Consider the following 20871-nt stretch of genomic DNA (forward strand, 5'->3'; position numbering starts at 1 on the left):
ATTATAATTTTTTATCCCATATTAATATAATAAGATAATAAAAAAAATTGAAAAGTTTTTTTTATTGCATGATTTACTTTTTTCAGCTTAATTATTAAATATCTTGAAAAATAGCAAAAATAAATTAATTTGAACATATAAATGATAAAAAAAATATTCTAAAGAATGAAGACATTATTATTGAATAATAAAAATAATTAGTCAGTAAGAATTGAAAAAAATAATATATAGTAAGTATAATATATATAATATAATTATTATATTTTAAATGCATTGAATGTTACCATCATCTGAAATCCAAAATGAATATCTGAAATGCAAGAAAAGCATCCAAAAATAAATTCACCTGCCAATTTTTGAAAAAGCAGTGTGAAAATTGCAAGTATTTAAAGGAGGGCTGAGTCGCTGCTAACAATTTCTCAGTTCTTTTTCTCCGAACCTGTCCACACTCTCCGTCGGAATGGCCGAACCCGAAACTCCTAGCCCAGTTCCTCAACCTCAATCACCGGTATCAGTCTCCGGCGAGCCTCTGGATGAATCGATTCAGGATGACCCATTGTTAGGTTCCGGATCCTTCATTGACCCGGACCGGAATGACTCCACCGTGGAATCTCCGGCACCCGAGCGTAATGAAAGTAACGGGGATCCGGAGTTTGCGTCGGATTCGGTCATTGACGCGAAGCCAATTTCTATGCTGGCCCCAGGAGAAAACTGGAGCGAGGCGGTACCCAAGGCGCCGAAGGTTAGGGACCCGGAGGAGATGGCTAAGCGGCCGAGCTGGTTGCCGGACGATTGGAATATAGAACTAAGAGTCCGGTCCTCTGGAGCTACCGCGGGTACCATCGACCGAGTATGTTTTTTCCCTATCTCTCTCTCACTCTCTTACACGTACTTCTTATCGAGTTCTTGTTATTACATGTAATGCAGCTTCTTTATTTGTGGATTTGACATAGAAATGTCCAATTAGGGCGTGCTTTCATCATATCTTAGAAATTGGGGATCTCTTACGTGTAGATGCGCGGGCGCAAGATTTTGTTCTGATCACGGTTTAGCAAATGTAGTTGAAAGAGTTTTTAATTTAGAGGTAAGAAAATGGATTTTCTCTAGTTGGCCTAGAGGCCTGTTTTAGTCAAAAACTTATAATTGACTATGAGCTATTGCCTCTATTCCCAACTTAATATTTCCATCGGGCATATGTTGGGGGGTCGGGAGCTTGAGCTCAAAAAGTATCAAGTTCAATCGAGCCAGCTCCACCTTTCATCTATGTTTGCAATTTCCGTCAATATGCCCAAATCCCATAGTTGATTCAGAGTATGTGTGATAGTACAAGCCTTTTCGGTACAATGTACCTTTTACACACATGACGTTTCCAGCCAGGCCCTATTCTTTCCTAATACATCTTTCTTCATGCAATGTTTAATCGTAACCATGGAAACACCAAGCCGCCCACATGAATGGAAAAATTAATGAGACTTTATGTAACATCCCGGATTCGACGACCGTCCCACTGTACCAAGATGAGTCTTTACATCGTGCTAAGAAACTTTTCAGGGGGGTCACCCATCTCAGAATTGCTCCAAGTCTCCCCTGGAAAGTTTCCTAGGTGTGAGTGATGACATAAACATGCTGGAAAGATTCGTCTTGGTACAGTGGAGACAGTCGTCGAATCTGGGGCTTTACAGTTGGTATCAGAGCTGACCTCTCTTAGTATGGTGTTGTTCGGGACGAACCAAGCGGAAGTTGGTGGGCATGTGACGACCAGGACCGAAGAGGGTGGGGGGTGATCGCCGGTCCCATGAGGTTGCATGGACAATGAACGGCTCCTGGCAGGCTTCCAGATGAAGTGAACATGAATGAATCGATCTCACACCGGAATGAGAAGGATTCCGATACTGTGCATGTATGGGACTGTCCAGCTGAGGATGACTTAAAAAGATTTGATTGGTATTACTCGTATCAAGGTGCATATTCTTTTCGGAAACTCATCACATAAGAACTCTATAGTTAAACGTGCTTGATTTTGGACAATTCTGGGATGTGTGACCCCCTTAGAAGTTTCTTAGGGTGTGTGTGAGTGAGGGCATAAGCACGCTGGAAAGATTGGTTTCGGTACAGTGGGTACAGTCGTCGAATCTGGAGCGTTACACTTTGTCCTGCTCTTGGTTCGGAAGTACACCACGCTTGTCAAAATATCTTATAAATGACCAAGGCTAAAGAATTATATAGAAGATATATCGATTCAACGAGCTTTTCAACTTTCAATTCTTGAATATACCTCCCGGCTATTTTTGGTGATCACAACTGTACTTAAGTGGATATTTTGTTATCACCAAAGTAACTAAATGTATTGACTTAGCAGAAATGAGGTTGGAAAAGCCTACCTTTTGCGAATTTTTTTTCACTTTCCTCTTGGGCTTAGACTCTCTTTCTTGCTCTGTTGGCAATATGCCGATGACAAAGTCAATGAACTTGTAGGTTCAAGAGCATGCGAATTTACCAAAAGCTATAGTTGATGTACTGGTGCAACTCAAATTTTTTAAAATTTGTAACAACTCAAGTGCTATGTTTCGATTGTATCAACATGAGCAATTGCTCTCCAATGATTTCCATTCCAATAATTGCACCAACTTGCAACTTTTGGAAATCGAACACATGAGATTGGTTTGATACCAATTGCAACACTTGTTGCATTACTAAAAGTTATAACCAAAATCTTCGTAAAGTGACCCATTGCTAGGATCCGATTCCTTCATTGACCCACGCCGGAATGACTCTACGATAAAAACTCCGGCAGAAGAACGTAATACACAAGGAGGGATCCGGAGTTTGGGTCAGATTTGATTATTGATGCAAAGCCAATGTCTAAGCTTGCCCCTGGAAAAGACTGGAGTGAGGCGGTACCGAGGGCACCGAAGGTTAGGGACCCTGAGGAGATGGCTAAGCGGCCGAGCTGGTTGCTGGACAATTGGAAGATAGAACTAAGAGTCCAGTCCTCGGGAGCCATCACAGAACTATCTACCGAGTAGGTTTTTTTTCCTCCCTTTCTCTTTTACTCGTGCTTCTTATCGAGTGCTTGTTATTACATGTAATGCAACTTCTTTTATTTGCGGATTAGATACGGAAGTGTCCAATTAGGGCATGCTTTCACAATATCTTATAGTTTAGGAATCTTTTATATAGAAATACGTTGGCTGCGTGATACATCTCTCGTTATATGATACGTTGGATGCAAAGCCAATGACTAAGCATCCCATGATTGATCTGGCTGCGTGATACATTTCTCGTTATATGATGTTATGTTTAATTGTAACAAGCAAGAAAAAATAAGCCGGCCACATGAATGGTAAAATTAATGAGGTTTTGTGCTTTTGGTTTGGAAATATGCCATGCTTACCAAAATGACGGGAATGCTTACCAAAATGACGGGAATACATGAGACTGATTTGATGCCAATTTCATTAAGAAAAGTTATATTGGAGGTAACTGTGCAAGTCTAATGTTCTTAAAGTGATCCATTGGATCCAATTCCTTCATCGAACCTGACCGGAACAACTCGACAATGAAGACTTGTGCCCTCGATTGCCATGAAATTAATAATGATACGGAGTTTGCGTCAGAGTCGGTGATTGACTCAAAGCCAACATCGATGCTTGCCCCGAGAAAACCTGCATTTGAGTGTCATGAAACTAATGGGGATATGGAGTTTGGGTCAGATTCGGTGATTGAGGCAAAGACAATGTCAATGTTTGCCCTAGTAAAAGACTTGGCTGAGGCGGTACTTAGGGCACTGAACTGGATGACTGAAAGATAGAACCAAGAGTACGGTAATCAGGAGCCTTTACTCAAACCATCGATTGAGTTGGTTTTCCCGTTTTATCTCTCTTACAAGTACCTCTTATTGAATTCTTGTTATTACATGTAATGCACCTTCCTTTTATTTGTGGATTAGTTACAGAGTTGTCAATCAGGGTATGATTGCATCGTTGTTGTAATTTAGAAATCTTTTACATAAATATGGAGTTTATGTGATTACATAAGCATGACCAATGCATTGTGTCTTTTTACCCTTGGCTTTTCCAGTCGGCCTCTTACTTTTCTAATACATCTCTCTTCACGGTGTTTAATTGTAACAACCAAGAAAAAATAAGCCGGCCACATTAATGGAAAAATTAACGTGGCTTTGTCGAATGCACCGTAACTACCAAAATATCATATAAATGACCAAGGATCGAGAATCTATACAGCAGATTTTTAGATTCACTTTAATTTCTCTTGTCTGAGCTGATCTTTTGGTGGAGACCCATAGTAAACTAAATATTTTGACTCGACAAAAATGAGGTTGGAAAAGCATGACTTTTTTGAATTTTTTTACTTGCATTTTGGACTTGGAGTCTCTTTCTTGCTTTGTAGGCAATGATGTCGATGACAAAATCAATGTTTTTTAAGTTCAATAGGGTTGGAAAAGCTTGACTTTTGTCGAATTTTTTTCACTTGCATTTTGGACTTGGATTCTCTTTCTTGCTTTGTAGGCAATGATGTTGATGACAAAATCAATGTTTTTTTAGGTTCAATGTGATGCATATTTATTAAAAGTTTAAAAGTTAATGGTAGTTGTGCAACTCAAATCTTTTAAAATTTGCAGCAGCCGAAGTGACGTTTTGACTTCTCTCTGAACATGAGTAATTATTGCTCTCTTATGAGTCCCATTCCAATAATTACGCAAACTTGCAACTCATGAAATCGAACACGTGAGATTGATACCGATACCAAGTGTCATAACAAGTGCTTGATGAAAATAACCGGAGGAAATTGTGCAAGTCAAACCTTCGTAAAATGTACATCAACCTAAGCGTCACAATTTCATCGTTCTTCCAGCAAAGACAATTATTAATCGCGGACAAAACCTTCTTAGGATTACTATCCAGAAAAAGTCAGTGGTTGATGAATCTCAAGATTATTGATTTTGTTTTGACTTACCTTATGTGGCTGATTGCTCAGAATTCCGGGGATAAATTTATACTCGTCTTTTACATGGTGAAGTTCTTCATGGGTGTATCTTTGATTTGAAATTTTGTAGCTAATTTTTCAAAGTTCTAAAATTCGCTAGGCGGTAGTCGGCGTCAGATCGCCTAAGCATCGCTAGGCGGATTTCACGGTATCAACATGATAAATCACATACTATAACTCCAACATAATGCCATAAAATTTAAAATGCATTCAAAATTACACTACTATTATAATATCACAAATTTACTTCACTTCTTCTCCATAATTTTCAACAAGTTGTTTTTCATTGGATACCAACTCAATATAATCATTGTGGTCATTCTCTTCTTCTTCGGATGTAAAGTCATATTCGTGAAGTTCTCTCACTTCAGATCGTAGGCGAAGATAAATTTTTGTGTGTTAGGACAAACCAACAAATCGCTTTTCTTCTTGGACTTTGGTTTATGGCCTATAAAAATATCACCTTTCATTTTTTAATTGTGATTTTAATTTAATTAAAAGCCCAAAAAAGTTTTAAAAAACCAAAGAAAACCTAAAAGCTCTAATTGTCCATGGCGCCTAGGACGCATAGGCCGATTAGTCGACGCTTAGGGCCGCCTAGGCATCCTTGCCACCTAGGCTGGTCAACTAGCACTTTTTCTATGCCGTCGGCTGGCGCCTAGCGCCTAGACGGCCGCTTAGCTCAAATTTTAGAACACTGTAAATTTTGCTTTTGGGAGTCTTGGGGATGACCATTGGTTTTCTCATGGGTTTGGACATATTAGATTCTTCTTCTTTGTAGTTTACAATTACTAATTTAGACATGAAATTCTTTGAATCTGCATCTTCAAATTTATAGTTGCAAGGGAGTAATCTCTTTTCAATTGTTCAAGTTCATCTACATATCCAATAATTCTTGATACAAGGTCTGGTGTGAAGCTCTTGTGTTTTTTGACCCAACAAATGCCTTTTCGACATTTTTATAGATGCAAAACAGAAACATTTTCGGCATCCATGGAGTTTATCTAGTAAAGCACTAATTGACACAAATCTTCAAGCTGTCATAGGATATTTTCTTGAATAGAGCTCATAAGCAAGATTTAAAAGGGAAAAAGTAAATAGAGCATTAGATGAGGAAATAACGATATCAATTTACTATGCTAAAGGAAATTACCATTGATATTAAATATCGAACAAAAACCTTCCAACTATGGTTCCTATCAGTTCATGGTTGACGGAGAGCTTCTAGCTATTGTTCCAAGAGAAATTCCTTACTAATTCAAAATGGCACTTTTAAATGCGAAAATGTTAAATGTAAGATTGGAACTTGAAAATTGTATCCAAAAATTGAATTTTCATTGGAGGGACTTTATAGTTAGGATTGCCAATGAAAGCCTACTGTTATTATTTGCTTGTATGTCTGATTTTAGTAGCATAGACACTTGTAATTTCTTTTTGAAGTATCAGTACGGGTACGATACACCAATATGCATGTCAGATATGGCAAAATCCGTATCTTTGACTTTCTATAGGTTTGACCATTCGGATACGTCTTGAACACGGGAGAGATACATTTTACGATATATTTGGTTGGAATTGCAAAAAAAAAAAAAAAAATTTTAGGGGTCATATGAAAAAAATGAACTTTGGGGCTAATTTTAAAATAGCTGAAAATTAAGTGGGCTTATTAGCGATAAATAAACAGAATTAATCTGGCTTCCTCATCTCAATTCCTCTTCTCATCTCAAAGCTGCTTTCATCTCTGATGCCAATAAGAAGCTCGCCACCTTAAACACTCAGAATAAACTTCAATTTGATTTACTCAGTTCCAAATCACTCTCCTTTTCTTCTTAATTCCAATTCACTCTCCTAATTGGCAAAGGAGAAATTTCAGAATTAAAGTGTGAGAGTGAAAGCCTATGGAACACGAATACTTCTAATTTTTTTCCTGAAGCATTTGACACGGATACAACGCGTGATACACGTGTCGTTGACTTTTTATAGGTTTAACCAGTTGGATATGTCTTGGACACGGCCGGGATATGTTTTGATAATTTTTTTCTTCTTAAATCACTTTTCTGAAGTTGCACATTACGTATATATTTACATATATATATAAAGATAATATATATATATAATTATATATATTTTAATAATTATCGTATCCTAGTCTTATTGTGTCTTATATTTTCAAAATTTGCCGTGTCGCCGTATCCGTATCGAATAATACGATACTCGTACCCGTACCTGTATCTATGCAACATGGGAAAGCCCGCCTATATAATATATAAATATATTTATATATCTTTTAATAATTTCCGTATCCAAGCTGTATAATGTCAATTACTAGGGTGTAAAATATATATAAATATATTATGTTGGTGGGCTTTCACTCTCCTTTCCTCGAGGTNTATAATTATTATATTTTAAATGCATTGAATGTTACCATCATCTGAAATCCAAAATGAATATATATCTGAAATGCAAGAAAAGCATCCCAAAATAAATTCACCTGCCAATTTTTGAAAAAGCGGTGTGAAGATTGCAAGTATTTAAAGGGGGGCTGAGTCGCTGCTAACAATTTCTCAGTTCCCTTTCTCCGAACCCTCTCCACACTCTCCGTCGGAATGGCCGAACCCGAAACTCCTAGCCCAGTTCCTCAACCTCAATCACCGGTATCAGTCTCCGGCGAGCCTCTGGATGAATCGATTCAGGATGACCCATTGTTAGGTTCCGGATCCTTCATTGACCCGGACCGGAATGACTCCACCGTGGAATCTCCGGCACCCGAGCGTATCGAAAGTAACGGGGATCCGGAGTTTGCGTCGGATTCGGTCATTGACGCGAAGCCAATTTCTATGCTGGGCCCAGGAGAAAACTGGAGCGAGGCGGTACCCAAGGCGCCGAAGGTTAGGGACCCGGAGGAGATGGCTAAGCGGCCGAGCTGGTTGCCGGACGATTGGAATATAGAACTAAGAGTCCGGTCCTCTGGAGCCACTGCGGGTACCATCGACCGCGTATGTTTTTTCCCTCTCTCTCTCTCTCTCTCTCTCTCTCTCGTACTTCTTATCGAGTTCTTGTTATGACATGTAATGCAGCTTCTTTATTTGTGGATTTGACATGGAAATTTCCAATTAGGGCGTGCTTTCATCATATCTTTGAAATTAGGGATCTCTTATGTGTAGATGCGCGGGCGCAAGATTGTGTTCTGATCACGGTTTAGCAAATGTAGTTGAAAGAGTTTTTAATTTAGAGGTAAGAAAATGGATTTTCTCTAGTTGGCCTAGAGGCCTGTTTTAGTCAAAAGCTTATAATTGACTATGAGCTATTGCCTCTATTCCCAACTTAATCTTTCCATCGGGCATATGTTGGGGGGTCGGGAGCTTGAGCTCAAAAAGTATCAAGTTCAATCGAGCCAGCTCCACCTTTCATCTATGTTTGCAATTTCCGTCAATATGCCCAAATCCCATAGTTGATTCAGAGTATGTGTGATAGTACAAGCCTTTTCGGTACAATGTACCTTTTACACACCTGACATTTCCAGCCGGCCCTATTCTTTCCTGATACATCTTTCTTCATGCAATGTTTAATCGTAACAACCATGGAAACACCAAGCCGCCCACATGAATGGAAAAATTAATGAGACTTTGTGCAACATCTCGGATTCGACGACTGTTATATTGTACCAAGATGAGTTTTTATATCGTGCTAAGAAACTTTCCAGGGGGGTCACCCATCTCAGAATTGCCCCAAGTGTCCCCTGGAAAGTTTCCTAGGTGTGAGTGATGACATAAACAGGCTGGAAAGATTCGTCTTGGTACATTGAAGACGGTCGTCGAATCTGGGGCTTTACATTTGGTATCAGAGCTGACCTCTCTTAGTATGGTGTTGTTCGGGGACAAACCAAGCGGAAGTTGGTGGGCATGTGACGACCAGGACCGAAAAGGGTGGGGGGTGATCGCCGGTCCCATGAGGTTGCATGGACAATGAACGGCTCCTGGCATGATTCCAGATGAAGGGAACATGAATGAATCGATCTCACACCGGAATGAGAAGGATCCCGATACTGTGCATGTATGGGACTGTCCAGTTGAGGAGGGCTTAAAAAGATTTGATGGGTACTACTCATATCAAGAAGGTGCATATTCTTTTCGGAAACTCATCACATAAGAACTCTAAAGTTAAGCGTGCTTGATTTTGGGCAATTTTGGGATGTGTGACTCCTGAGAAGTTTCCTAGGGTGTGTGTGAGTGTGGGCATAAGCACGCTGGAAAGATTGGTATCGGTACAGTGGGTACAGTCGTCGAATCTGGAGCGTTACACTTTGTCCTGCTCTTGGTTTGGAAGTACACCACGCTTATCAAAATATCTTATAAATGACCAAGGCTAAAGAATCTATATAGAAGATATATCGATTCAACGAGCTTTTCAACTTTCAATTCTTGAATAAACCTCCCGGCTATTTTTGGTGATCACAACTGTACTTAAGTGGATATTTTGTTATCACCAAAGTAACTAAATGTATTGACTTAGCAGAAATGAGGTTGGAAAAGCCTTCCTTTTGCGAATTTTTTTTAACTTTTCCTCTTGGGCTTAGATTCTCTTTCTTGCTCTGTTGGCAATATGCCGATGACAAAGTCAATGAACTTGTAGGTTCAAGTGCATGCGAATTTACCAAAAGCTATAGTTGATGTACTGGTGCAACTCATATTTTTTAAAATTTGTAACAACTCAAGTGCTATGTTTCGATTGTATCAACATGAGCAATTGCTCTCCAATGATTTCCATTCCAATAATTGCACCAATTTGCAACTTTTGGAAATCGAACACATGAGATTGGTTTGATACCAATTGCAACACTTGTTGCATTACTAAAAGTTATAACCAAAATCTTCGTAAAGTGACCCATTGCTAGGATCCGATTCCTTCATTGACCCGTACCAGAATGACTCTACGATAAAAACTCCGGCAGAAGAACGTAATGACACAAGGAGGGATCCGGAGTTTGGGTCGGATTCGGTTATTGATGCAAAGCCAATGTCTAAGCTTGCCCTAGGAAAAGACTGGAGTGAGGCGGTACCCAGGGCACCGAAGGTTAGGGACCCTGAGGAGATGGCTAAGCGACGGAGATGGCTACTGGACAATTGGAAGATAGAACTAAGAGTCCAGTCCTCGGAAGCCATCACAGAACTATCTACCGAGTAGGTTTTTTTCCTCCCTATCTCTTTTACACATGCTTCTTATCGAGTGCTTGTTATTACATGTAATGCAACTTCTTTTATTTGCGGATTAGATACGGAAGTGTCCAATTAGGGCATGCTTTCACAATATCTTATAGTTTAGGAATCTTTTACGTAGAAATACGTTGGTGCAAGATGGTTTTTGAACATGGTGTGACAAATTTAGTTGAAGAGTTTTTTTTATTAAAGGTACATAAATGGATTTATCTAGTTGGCCTAGATGGCCGTTTTAGTTAATACTTATATTTGACTATGATCGAGTGTCTTGATTCTGAGCTTATTATTTCAATCGGGATATCTTGGGTGTGGGCAGCTCTATCTTAAAAATATTAAGTATGATTGACTCAATCGACCTAGCTCCACCTTTGATTTACGTTTGCAATTTCTGGCAGCATGCCCGGGTCCCATGATTGATCTGGCTGCGTGATACATCTCTCTTTATATGGTGTTATGTTTAATTGTAACAAGCAAGGAAAAATAAGCCGGCCACATGAATGGTAAAATTAATGAAGTTTGGTGCTTTTGATTTGGAAATATGCCATGCTTACCAAAATGACGGGAATGCTTACCAAAATGATGGGAATACATGAGACTGATTAGATGCCAATTTCATTAAGAAAAGTTATATTGGAGGTAACTGTGCAAGTCTAATGTTCTTAAAGTGATCCATTGGATCCAATTCCTTCATCAAAACTGACCGGAACGACTCGACAATGAAGACTTGTGCCCTCGAGTGCCATGAAATTAATGATGATCCGTAGTTTGCGCCAGATTCGGTGATTGACTCAAAGCCAGCATCGATGCTTGCCCCGAGAAAACCTGCATTTGAGTGTCATGAAACTAATGGGGATATGGAGTTTGGGTCAGATTCGGTGATTGAGGCAAAGACAATGTCGATGTTTGCCCTAGTAAAAGACTTGGCTGAGGCGGTACTTAGGGCACCGAACTGGATGACTTAAAGATAGAACCAAGAGTAAGGTAATCAAGAGCCTTTACTCAAACCATCGATTGAGTAGGTTTTCCCGTTTTATCTCTCTTACAAGTACCTCTTATTGAATTCTTGTTATTACATGTAATGCACCTTCCTTTTATTTGTGGATTAGTTACAGAGTTGTCAATCAGGGTATGATTGCATCGTTGTTATAATTCAGAGATCTTTTACATAGATATGGAGTTTATGTGATTATATAAGCATGACCAATGCATTGTGTCTTTTTACCCTCGGCTTTTCCAGTCGGCCTCTTACTTTTCTAATACATCTCTTTTACGGTGTTTAATTGTAACAACCAAGAAAAAATAAGCCGGCCACATTAATGGAAAAATTAACGTGGCTTTGTCGAATGCACCATAACTACCAAATTATCATATAAATGACCAAGGATCGAGAATCTATATAGCAGATTTTTAGATTCACTTTACTTTCTCTTGTCTGAGCTGATCTTTTGTTGGAGACCCATAGTAAACTAAATATTTTAACTCGACAAAAATGAGCTTGGAAAAGCATGACTTTTTTGAATTTTTTTACTTGCATTTTGCACTTGGAGTCTCTTTCTTAATTTGTAGGCAATGATGTCGAATACAAAATCAATGTTTTTTAAGTTCAATAGGGTTGGAAAAGCTTGACTTTTGTCGAATTTTTTTCACTTGCATTTTGGACTTGGATTCTCTTTCTTGCTTTGTAGGCAATGATGTTGATGACAAAATCAATGTTTTTTTAGGTTCAATGTGATGCAAATTTATTAAAAGTTTAAAAGTTAATGGTAGTTGTGCAACTCAAATCTTTTAAAATTTGCAGCAGCCCAAGTGACGTTTTGACTTCTCTCTGAACACGAGTAATTATTGCTCTCTTATTAGTCCCATTCCAATAATTACGCAAACTTGCAACTCATGAAATCGAACATGTGAGATTGATACCGATACCAAGTGTCATAACAAGTGCTTGATGAAAAGAACCGGAGGAAATTGTGCAAGTCAAACCTTCGTAAAATGTACATCAACCTAAGTGTCACAATTTCATCGTTCTTCCAGCAAAGACAATTATTAATCGCGAACAAAACCTTCGAAGGATTACTATCCAAAAAAAGTCAGTGGTTGATGAATCTCAAGATTATTGATTTTGTTTTGACTTACCTTATGTGGCTGGTTGCTCTGAATTCCGGGGATAAATTTATACTCTTGTCTTTTACATGGTGGAGTTCTTCATGGGTGTATCTTTGATTTGAAATTCTGTAGATAATATTTCAAAGTTCTAAAATTCGTTAGGCGGTAGTCGGCGTCAGACCGCCTAAGCATCGCTAGGCGGATTTCACGGTATCAACATGATAAATCACATACTATAACTCCAATATAATGCCATCAAATTTAAAATGCATTCAAAATTACACGACTATTATAATATCACAAATTTACTTCACTTCTTCTTCATAATTTTCAACAAGTTGATTTTCATCGGACACCAACTCCATATAATCATTGTGGTCATTCTCTTCTTCTTCGGATGTAAAGTCATCCTCGTGAAGTTCTCTCACTTTAGATCGTAGGCGAAGATAAAGTTTTGTGTGTTGGGACAAGTCAACAAATCGCTTTTCTTCTTGGACTTTGGTTTATGGCCTATAAAAATATTACCTTTCATTTTTTTAATTGTGATTTTAATTTAAATTAAAAGCCCAAAAAAGTTTTAAAAAACCAAAGAAAACCTAAAAGCTCTAATTGTCCATGGCGCCTAGGACGCATAGGCCGATTAGTCGACGCTTAGGGCCGCCTAGGCATCCTTGCTACCTAGGCTGGCCAACTAGCACTTTTTCTATGCCGTCGGCTGGCGCCTAGCGTCTAGACGACCGCTTAGCTCAAATTTTAGAACACTGTAAATTTTGCTTTTGGGAGTCTTGGGGATGACCATTGGTTTTCTCATGGGTTTGGACATATTAGATTCTTCTTCTTCGTAGCTTACAATTACTAATTTAGACATGAAATTCTTTGAATCTGCATCTTCAAATTTATAGTTGCAAGGGAGTAATCTCTTTTCAATTGTTCAAGTTCATCTACATATCCAATAATTCTTGATACAAGGTCTGGTGTGAAGTTCTTGTGTTTTTTCCGACCCAACAAATGCCTTTTCGACGCTTTTATAGATGCAAATAGAAACATTTTTGGCATCCATGGAGTTTATCTGGTAAAGCACTAATTGACACAAATATTCAAGCTGTCATAGGATATTTTCTTGAATAGAGCTCATAAGCAAGATTTAAAAGGGAAAAAGTAAATAGAGCATTAGATGAGGAAAATAACGATATCAATTTACTATGCTAGAGGAAATTACCATTGATATTAAATATCGAACAGAAACCTTCCAACTATGGTTCCTATCAGTTGATGGTTGACGGAGAACTTCTAGCTATTGTTCCAAGAGAAATTCCTTACTAATTCAAAATGGCACTTTTAAATGCGAAAATGTTAAGTGTAAGATTGGAACGGAAAACAGTATCCAAAAATTGAATTTTCATTGGAGGGACTTTATAGTTAGGATTGCCAATGAAAGCCTACTGTTATTTTTTGCTTGTATGTCTGATTTTAGTAGCATAGACACTTGTAATTTCTTTTTGAAGTATCAGTACGGGTACGATACACCAATATGCATGTCAGATATGGGAAAATCCGTATCTTTGACTTTATATAGGTTTGACCATTCAGATACGTCTTGAACACGGGAGAGATACGTTTTACGATATATTTGGTTGGAATTGCAAAAAAATTAAAAATTTTAGGGGTCATATGAAAAAAATGAACTTTGGGGCTAATTTTAAAATAGCTGAAAATTAAGTGGGCTTATTAGCGATAAACAAACAGAAAATTAATCTGGCTTCCTCATCTCAACTCCTCTCCTCATCTCAAAGCCGCCCTCATCTCTGATGCCAATAAGAAGCTCGCCACCTTAAACACTCATAATAAACTTCAATTTGATTTACTCGGTTCTAAATCACTCTCCTTTTCTTCTTAATTCCAATTCACTCTCCTAATTGGCAAAGGAGAAATTTCAGAATTTGAGTGTGAGAGTGAAAGCCTATGTAACACGAATACTTCTAATTTTTTTCCTGAAGTATTTGACACGGATACAACACGCGATACATGTGTCGTTGACTTTTTATAGGTTTAACCAGTTGGTTATGTCTTGGACACGGCCGGGATATGTTTTGATTATTTTTTTCTTCTTAAATCACTTTTCTGAAGTTGTACATTACGTATATATTTACACACACACACACATATATCAATATATATTATCTCTACTGTTTTTATTTTTTCATACTAAATTTATATAAATTTATACATATAATTATATATATTTTTTAATAATTGTTGTATCTTAGCCGTATCGTTTCTTATATTTTCAAAATTTTCCTTGTCGTCGTATCCATATCGAATAATACAATACTCGTACCCGTACCCGTATCTATGCAACATGGAAAAGCCCGCCTATATAATATATAAATATATTTATATATCTTTTAATAATTTCCGTATCCAAGCTGTATAATGTCAATTACTAAGGTGTAAAATATATATAATATATTATGTAGGTGGGCTTTCACTCTCCTTTTCTCGAGGTGAAAGTCCACCTATATAATATATTTATATATCTTTTAATAATTTCAATATTCTAGCCGTATTGTCTGATATTTTCAAAATTTGTCGTATTACTGAATCGTATTCGATACGATACCCGTGCCCGTATCCATGCAACATAGTACTACCCAATTAAATTAATTTAATCCCCCTTCTTCTACTTCCGTTGTCATCAATGCAATTTTAAACTTTCTTCTTTAAGATTCCCACAAATAATGTTCGATGGATTAAGAGCATTATTAACAAGTATACTAAGTCATCAAATAATATAATGGATGTGAGGCCTAGTGATGTCATTGTAAAGATTACTAAAGCATTATAATTATGTTTATTTCTTAAGTCAATGAATTGAAACAATCAATGATTAGTAACTTAGCTTCAAATGTAGAAGTAAAAGAGGCAAGTTTTTAAAAGAAAATGGAAAGACATCCGTTTATCAAATTTGAACGGAGATAAATTGGATGACAACTAAAGTTCATGTTAATTACTTCATAAAAAATTATAAAAATGTAAAATTTAGTTTCATTTTATCATATTATTAGCGGTTAAAGGTGCAATGCGAATTAAGTCTCATGGCATAAAGACACGCCTCACCGTGTCTTTTTGGCATTTAATAACTATGGCTGACTGCACATCTTACAAGTCCATCTCGGTTTTCAAATCTTTACCATTACCTAGAGCTAGTTCTCTCGACCTCCAGATCAAGCACCTAAGCATAGAAAAGACTGACCAAAATATTTACACATGGTACTGAATGAAACGATGAAAAAGATGTCGCAAAAAGAATTTAATTCATTAATAAAGAGAGCAAACTAACATCTATGTATTTTGCGTAGGATGGTTTTGGGCTTTGAATCTTTTCTAAAATTCAATTGCGCGCCAAAGTTGCCTTGTTCTTTGTTCCCTTTAAATGCTCAAATAAGCCCTCCTTTATTTTAGAAAGAGTATACAATGCTTAGAAGGGGTCTGACTTGAATACAAGTTGTTTCCATTATTAAATTTGTCTAAAAATGTGGCTTTATGCATGCAAGTGTGCATAAAAGTACGTGTGATGTACACACATACATTAAAATGGGATCTGGCATGGATTACATCCGAATCCTTGGAAGCAAATTAAAATATATACATAATATGGCAATGAATCTGATGGTATTCATGGAGTCATGTATCAATATAATCTGCTGCATGGACCAAATTGCTATCGATCTTGAATCCATGGACCAAAAAGGATTCTTTGATTTCTAACATTTGAACTTTGAATTCTTTTATTTTCTCTCATCTTTCATCCCTTTACCACTAGATTCTAGTGAAATTAAAGACATTTGAACCTAATTTTTCATATAAAATTCCATCCGATTCAAGATGACCTTTTTAAACACGAGCAGTGTGTAGGAGTTAAACATTTTGAAACTTTTTGTTCCAGATTCGTATTACGAGCCCGATATTATGATTTCTTTGCATGTCTAAAGCTGCAAAATTTAGTTTACCATAATTGACTATTCATTTACTTCGTCTCTTAATTACAATTATTTTCACCAGTGTGATTTATTATCATTGCAAGATTGGCAATATAAGCCTAATGTTATGAATTGCTTGCCTCTTAAATACATTTATTTTTTTCAGTGTGATTTATTACTGTTTCGTAAAATTATGAACTAAAGTTCATAAACATGCTCGTATTGGGCAATATATAATGCTTCAATCTCGCTTGAGTACCGTGACTTGCAATTGGTTTTCTGGCATGTAAATGCTTGCTTAAATTAAAGTTATTTTAAACACACTCCTGAAAATCCTTCCTAATTCAAATTTGTTGTTCGCTTTTTAACCCACCAGCGGCAATAAATTGTTGTTCTTTCCACATAGATGAGCGCGATTTGCATTCGCTATGCAGTCGGTGCATAATTGACCTCAAAATAGCGTCGGCCTTTGATAAGCAACCAATTGGATATGGCTCCTCAATGCTTGGAAAATAGGTTCCTCGTAGGTTGGGCGTACCTCGTCAAACCAAATTTGTGTCATCCCTACCATGGTCTCCTTCCCCTCGCTTGAGTTTTTGGCTTTTGTAAGATATGTTGGTTCGAGGTTCCCCCTGTGTCTTATTCACAAATGTTTTGGATTGATGCATGGATCTCATATTACTCTCAATGGTAATTTGTCGTCCTTTTTCCTTAGTCGAAATTCAGCATGTCTATAGGTGCGAACAATCTGAATTAAAACTAAATATTGTGATTTTTTTGTTCAAGATCGATCTCAATTGTTTTTGGCTGGCTCGAAGCTTGGAAAATAAATTACATCGGTTTGAGTGTGGCTCGATTTAGAGCTCGAATTTGAGCTGAATTTGCTTGATTCATACCCGTATCAATTGCAGAAATTCCACAAATTAGATAGAGAAATATATATTGCACTCAATATTAGTAAAAAGAGAAAATTCATCGAATTTTTCTAAATCAATAATTTAGAACAATTAAATGTCTCCAAGTTGCTTGATATTACCGCAAGTGTACGAGTCAAATTTTAATATAATATAACAAGTACGAGTATCATTCCCACAAAGATTAATATATGACAAATTTACATCTAGTATTAGTTAATTAAAAACGAATAGCTGAATGAGTTATTAAATTAAATAGAAATTCAAATAAAGATATGAAACGAATGCAATAAAAATAATATAAACTCAAATAATAAACAAACAATTGTTAGAATCTTGTGTCGCCCTCCTCTCGTTTCGTGCCCAAGGTTTTTCTTCTTTCATATCCATCAAAGAGTCCATCACTTCCTTCCTTCTTGGTCCAGAAAATCTGCACATATATTTTCTTTTTCGCGTCGCTCCTAGCTTGCCTTGCTCTGTCCGTCTATGTTTTTTTCTTTAGTGCTGCGCTGGGGCGGTCATTTTTTATCGCCTTAGCGCATCATATTCTGCCCAAGCCTTATAATTTCTGTCAATTCTTTCTGGGTCCGGCATTTTTGCAGGCCCTAGCATGAGCTCTACTACCCAGTTTTTCGTACTCCATCTTGAATTCGTCTTTTGCCACTCTTGCCTACAAAACAACCAATTCAAGTGAGGACTGACCCAAATAGACTAACTATGAAATAAATAAACAAAATACGGACGCGATACAAAAAAAACCATGCAACCACGGACTCAAAACAACGTGACATGACACGTGAAATCGACACCTATCAAGAATGAAAGACGAAAAACTGATGCAATCCTTGTAAAAATGAATTGATTCAGGAAACTGCTCCCTTGCCCCTAGCCTAGCCCGAGCTAATCTTTTTCTGGAACAAAAGTTATAACTGCATATCCCATTAAGATTCCCCCTTCACCTTTTCTTTCCCTCAACCTTAACCCTGTCGTGTGTTTACTGCTCCCTCAACTTCCATATGGGCGTAGGCTTGGGGCCATGAATAATTGAAAGAGTAATTTTACAACTTTAATTTCAATTGGTTCTTTCTTTGGTTAGCTTACCCATGAACCTCTAGATTCTGCTGTTCCAAAGCAACATTTTTCTTGGCCACCTAGTATCTGGCAGTTAACCTGATGTCACCACTTTTGAAGCGTATAACTTATATTGATCTCAATGTGATGCCAGAGGAGGACCCAAATGTTGGTTCTTAACATAGATGAAAGAGAGAGAGAAAAACAGTATGCAGCTTCATTGTGTAACTGGTAATTTTTCATCGGTACTTTGACTATCTTTTCGACATGCCTGCTGAATTCTTTGTAGATGACACGTGGCCTGTACAATGTACCTGCAATCTCGTGCATTCAGTTATTATAGCTTGTATGTTATTTTCTAACAATAACATTCTTCTAGGTACTTTTTTTGCATGACTCAAGAAATGTGATTGTGAAATTGAAGATGTTTCTGTGAATTATTTTGCATCAGTCAACATGTGAGTCATTCTGTTCTGTATTTCAAGTACATACATTTATAATCTGCCCAATTAGGAATTAAACTTGATTGCACCGTTTGGTACGTGGGATGAGATGATAAATGATGTATAATATATGAATGATGAATCTGTTTATACACTCAACATAATGATTTATAACTTTAACCCTTTGTAGAACTTTTGTTGAACGTTGAATGAAATAAATGTGTTATCAGTTAATGTTTCATCTTTCGCTTCAAATGGTGCATATATGATTTACCAAAGAATGCATGAGTGCATTGGGAAACTAAGCAAAAAGAATTAGAGAACATGGTGTCAGCCTGTATTAACTTCCTTTTCTTCTTTGAAACTGTATTAGTATAAGTCACAAGGGGAAAAAAACAAATAGAGATCAGCTCGTAGTGACCTGGTTCAATGATTTATTGGTGTTGACTTTGTGTTGTTACATGCAAATCAAAGCGTGATGTGCTCCTTTTACTCACTGTGGATGCACTTTATAGTTTACCATTCAATTATTGGCTCTACCTTGTTTTAGTCTCATTTTGTGTGGCTCTATAGGTGTTGCAGTGTAATTGCATTTACACAACCTTCTGTCTTACCCGTTAGATAATGAACATTTGAATTGTGCAGTATTACGTTGCTCCATCTGGAAAACGCAAGCTGCGTTCAAAGAATGAGGTGCTCCGCTTTCTTGCTTCAGGAGGTGAACCAAAGCGAAAGTCCAACTCTGACACAGATGCTGGGGTCAGTAAAATATTTGTTCCTAGTACATTTAGTATCTGTTCATCAGCCTTTGTATCTATTCTAACACTCATTTTGCCATTACACTAGTGGTGATGTTTCATCCTTTTTTTTATTTGGGAAAATGATTTTTCCACATTACTATAGCAGCCTTCAGCGAGCCCTGGGAGCCAGAAAAAGCCCAAGTCCAGTTCGAAACACAAGAAGGCTCGGGCAGTAGCTTAGTGGTTTCAGCTCTTACTAGTCATAAACAAAAAATCAAGACGAGGCCTGTAGCTGTAGAGATGAATGACGGAGATTTCGCGTGTTCTGCATAGAGCTCAGATAGATTTATTACTTACATTTTACTGCTATTTGGAATCTCTCTTTCAGCTGGACAAGGACACCTTCTTTTATAGCTCTGTTGCATTCAAATTATATGTTGGGATGATTTGTGGTGGAATATTTTAGACCATCTGGTTTGCTTGTTTGAGGTTAATTAAAAGGAAGGTGAATTAGGACAAATGTAGAGTCCTGACTTTATTCAACAAGTTTTTATCTTATTTTTTTAGGCACACCCACACACACATATTCAGAAAGCTGTAAATTGTTTTCAATGTCGGATTTCTCGGTCGATTTGTCTGAACGAAGGCAAAAGGAGACCTATAACGTAGCTGTAGGGTGGTTACTAGAATTTAGGTCCCTAGTGGGTTTTTGCTGACATTAAATTTTCAAAATTTAGGAAATTATGTATGTTGGATCAGATATTTAAGAATTTCAAAATATAAAAAATTGAATTGAAGTATAATATTTGAATAGAGTAACTAAGATATATGGTAGAATTTTAAATCTAAAATATCAATCATACTGAAGCAAGAAAGCGGAATACAAATTCAAATGTTCATTTGTATTCTTTCAATTATGTATTATCTTTGAATTTGTATTCCAATTTTATATTATCTTTGTATTTGTATTTCAATTGGGTATTGTAATTTTAATTTCAAAATTTTGCTGTTGATTTTTCTGATATTTTATCCATTATATATTTAGGAGAGTTAAAAATGTCAAAAAAAAATAATAATAAAAAACTAGAAATATTATTGATGATTTAGTTTGTTTATCTTTTATTATATTTGCATTTAAATTATCTGAATTTGAATTCGTATTTTTATTTTAACTGTGTACTTGAATGTTTAAATATTATTCAATAAATTTGTGTGTTAGATGTTTAATTATAAAATTATTGTAAAATATATTTATAAATTTATATAATTAAATATAGGTCCACCCTGTCTTGTGTGACTGCGTGTTTTTAATTTTTATGATTTTATATTTAATTATTAAAATAATACAATAAATATTATCTAATTATTAAAATAATATAATAAATATTATACTATTA

General features: G+C 36.7%; 1 protein-coding gene across 4 annotated transcripts; it reads left to right on the forward strand.

The window, feature by feature from the left end:
* The first annotated feature begins 347 nt into the window (after window positions 1-347).
* On the forward strand, window positions 348-20012 carry LOC140957689 (methyl-CpG-binding domain-containing protein 6-like). 4 transcript variants are annotated; one of them, XM_073415028.1, is made up of 3 exons: window positions 348-850; window positions 19380-19493; window positions 19638-20012. In XM_073415028.1, exons 1-3 carry the CDS (start codon window positions 461-463, stop codon window positions 19713-19715), a joined length of 582 nt encoding a protein of 193 aa, XP_073271129.1. In that variant the 5' UTR covers window positions 348-460; the 3' UTR covers window positions 19716-20012. The 4 variants fall into 4 exon arrangements, with proteins under 4 accessions (XP_073271129.1, XP_073271131.1, XP_073271130.1 ...); XM_073415030.1 differs by having other exon boundaries at window positions 351-850; window positions 19641-20012; XM_073415029.1 differs by lacking the exon at window positions 348-850 and adding an exon at window positions 7486-8003.
* The last annotated feature ends 859 nt before the right edge of the window (window positions 20013-20871 follow it).

Source organism: Primulina huaijiensis, chromosome 14 (assembly GCF_012295235.1).
Source record: "Primulina huaijiensis isolate GDHJ02 chromosome 14, ASM1229523v2, whole genome shotgun sequence".
Lineage (NCBI taxonomy): Eukaryota > Viridiplantae > Streptophyta > Magnoliopsida > Lamiales > Gesneriaceae > Primulina > Primulina huaijiensis.

Bases quoted from the DNA above. Each gene is read 5' to 3' on its own strand.
- LOC140957689 (XM_073415028.1), top strand. From the start codon at position 461: ATGGCCGAACCCGAAACTCCTAGCCCAGTTCCTCAACCTCAATCACCG. The intron at 851-19,379 runs GTATGTTTTTTC...TGAATTGTGCAG, and splicing joins CCGCGGGTACCATCGACCGA to TATTACGTTGCTCCATCTGG. The intron at 19,494-19,637 runs GTCAGTAAAATA...ACATTACTATAG, and splicing joins ACTCTGACACAGATGCTGGG to CAGCCTTCAGCGAGCCCTGG.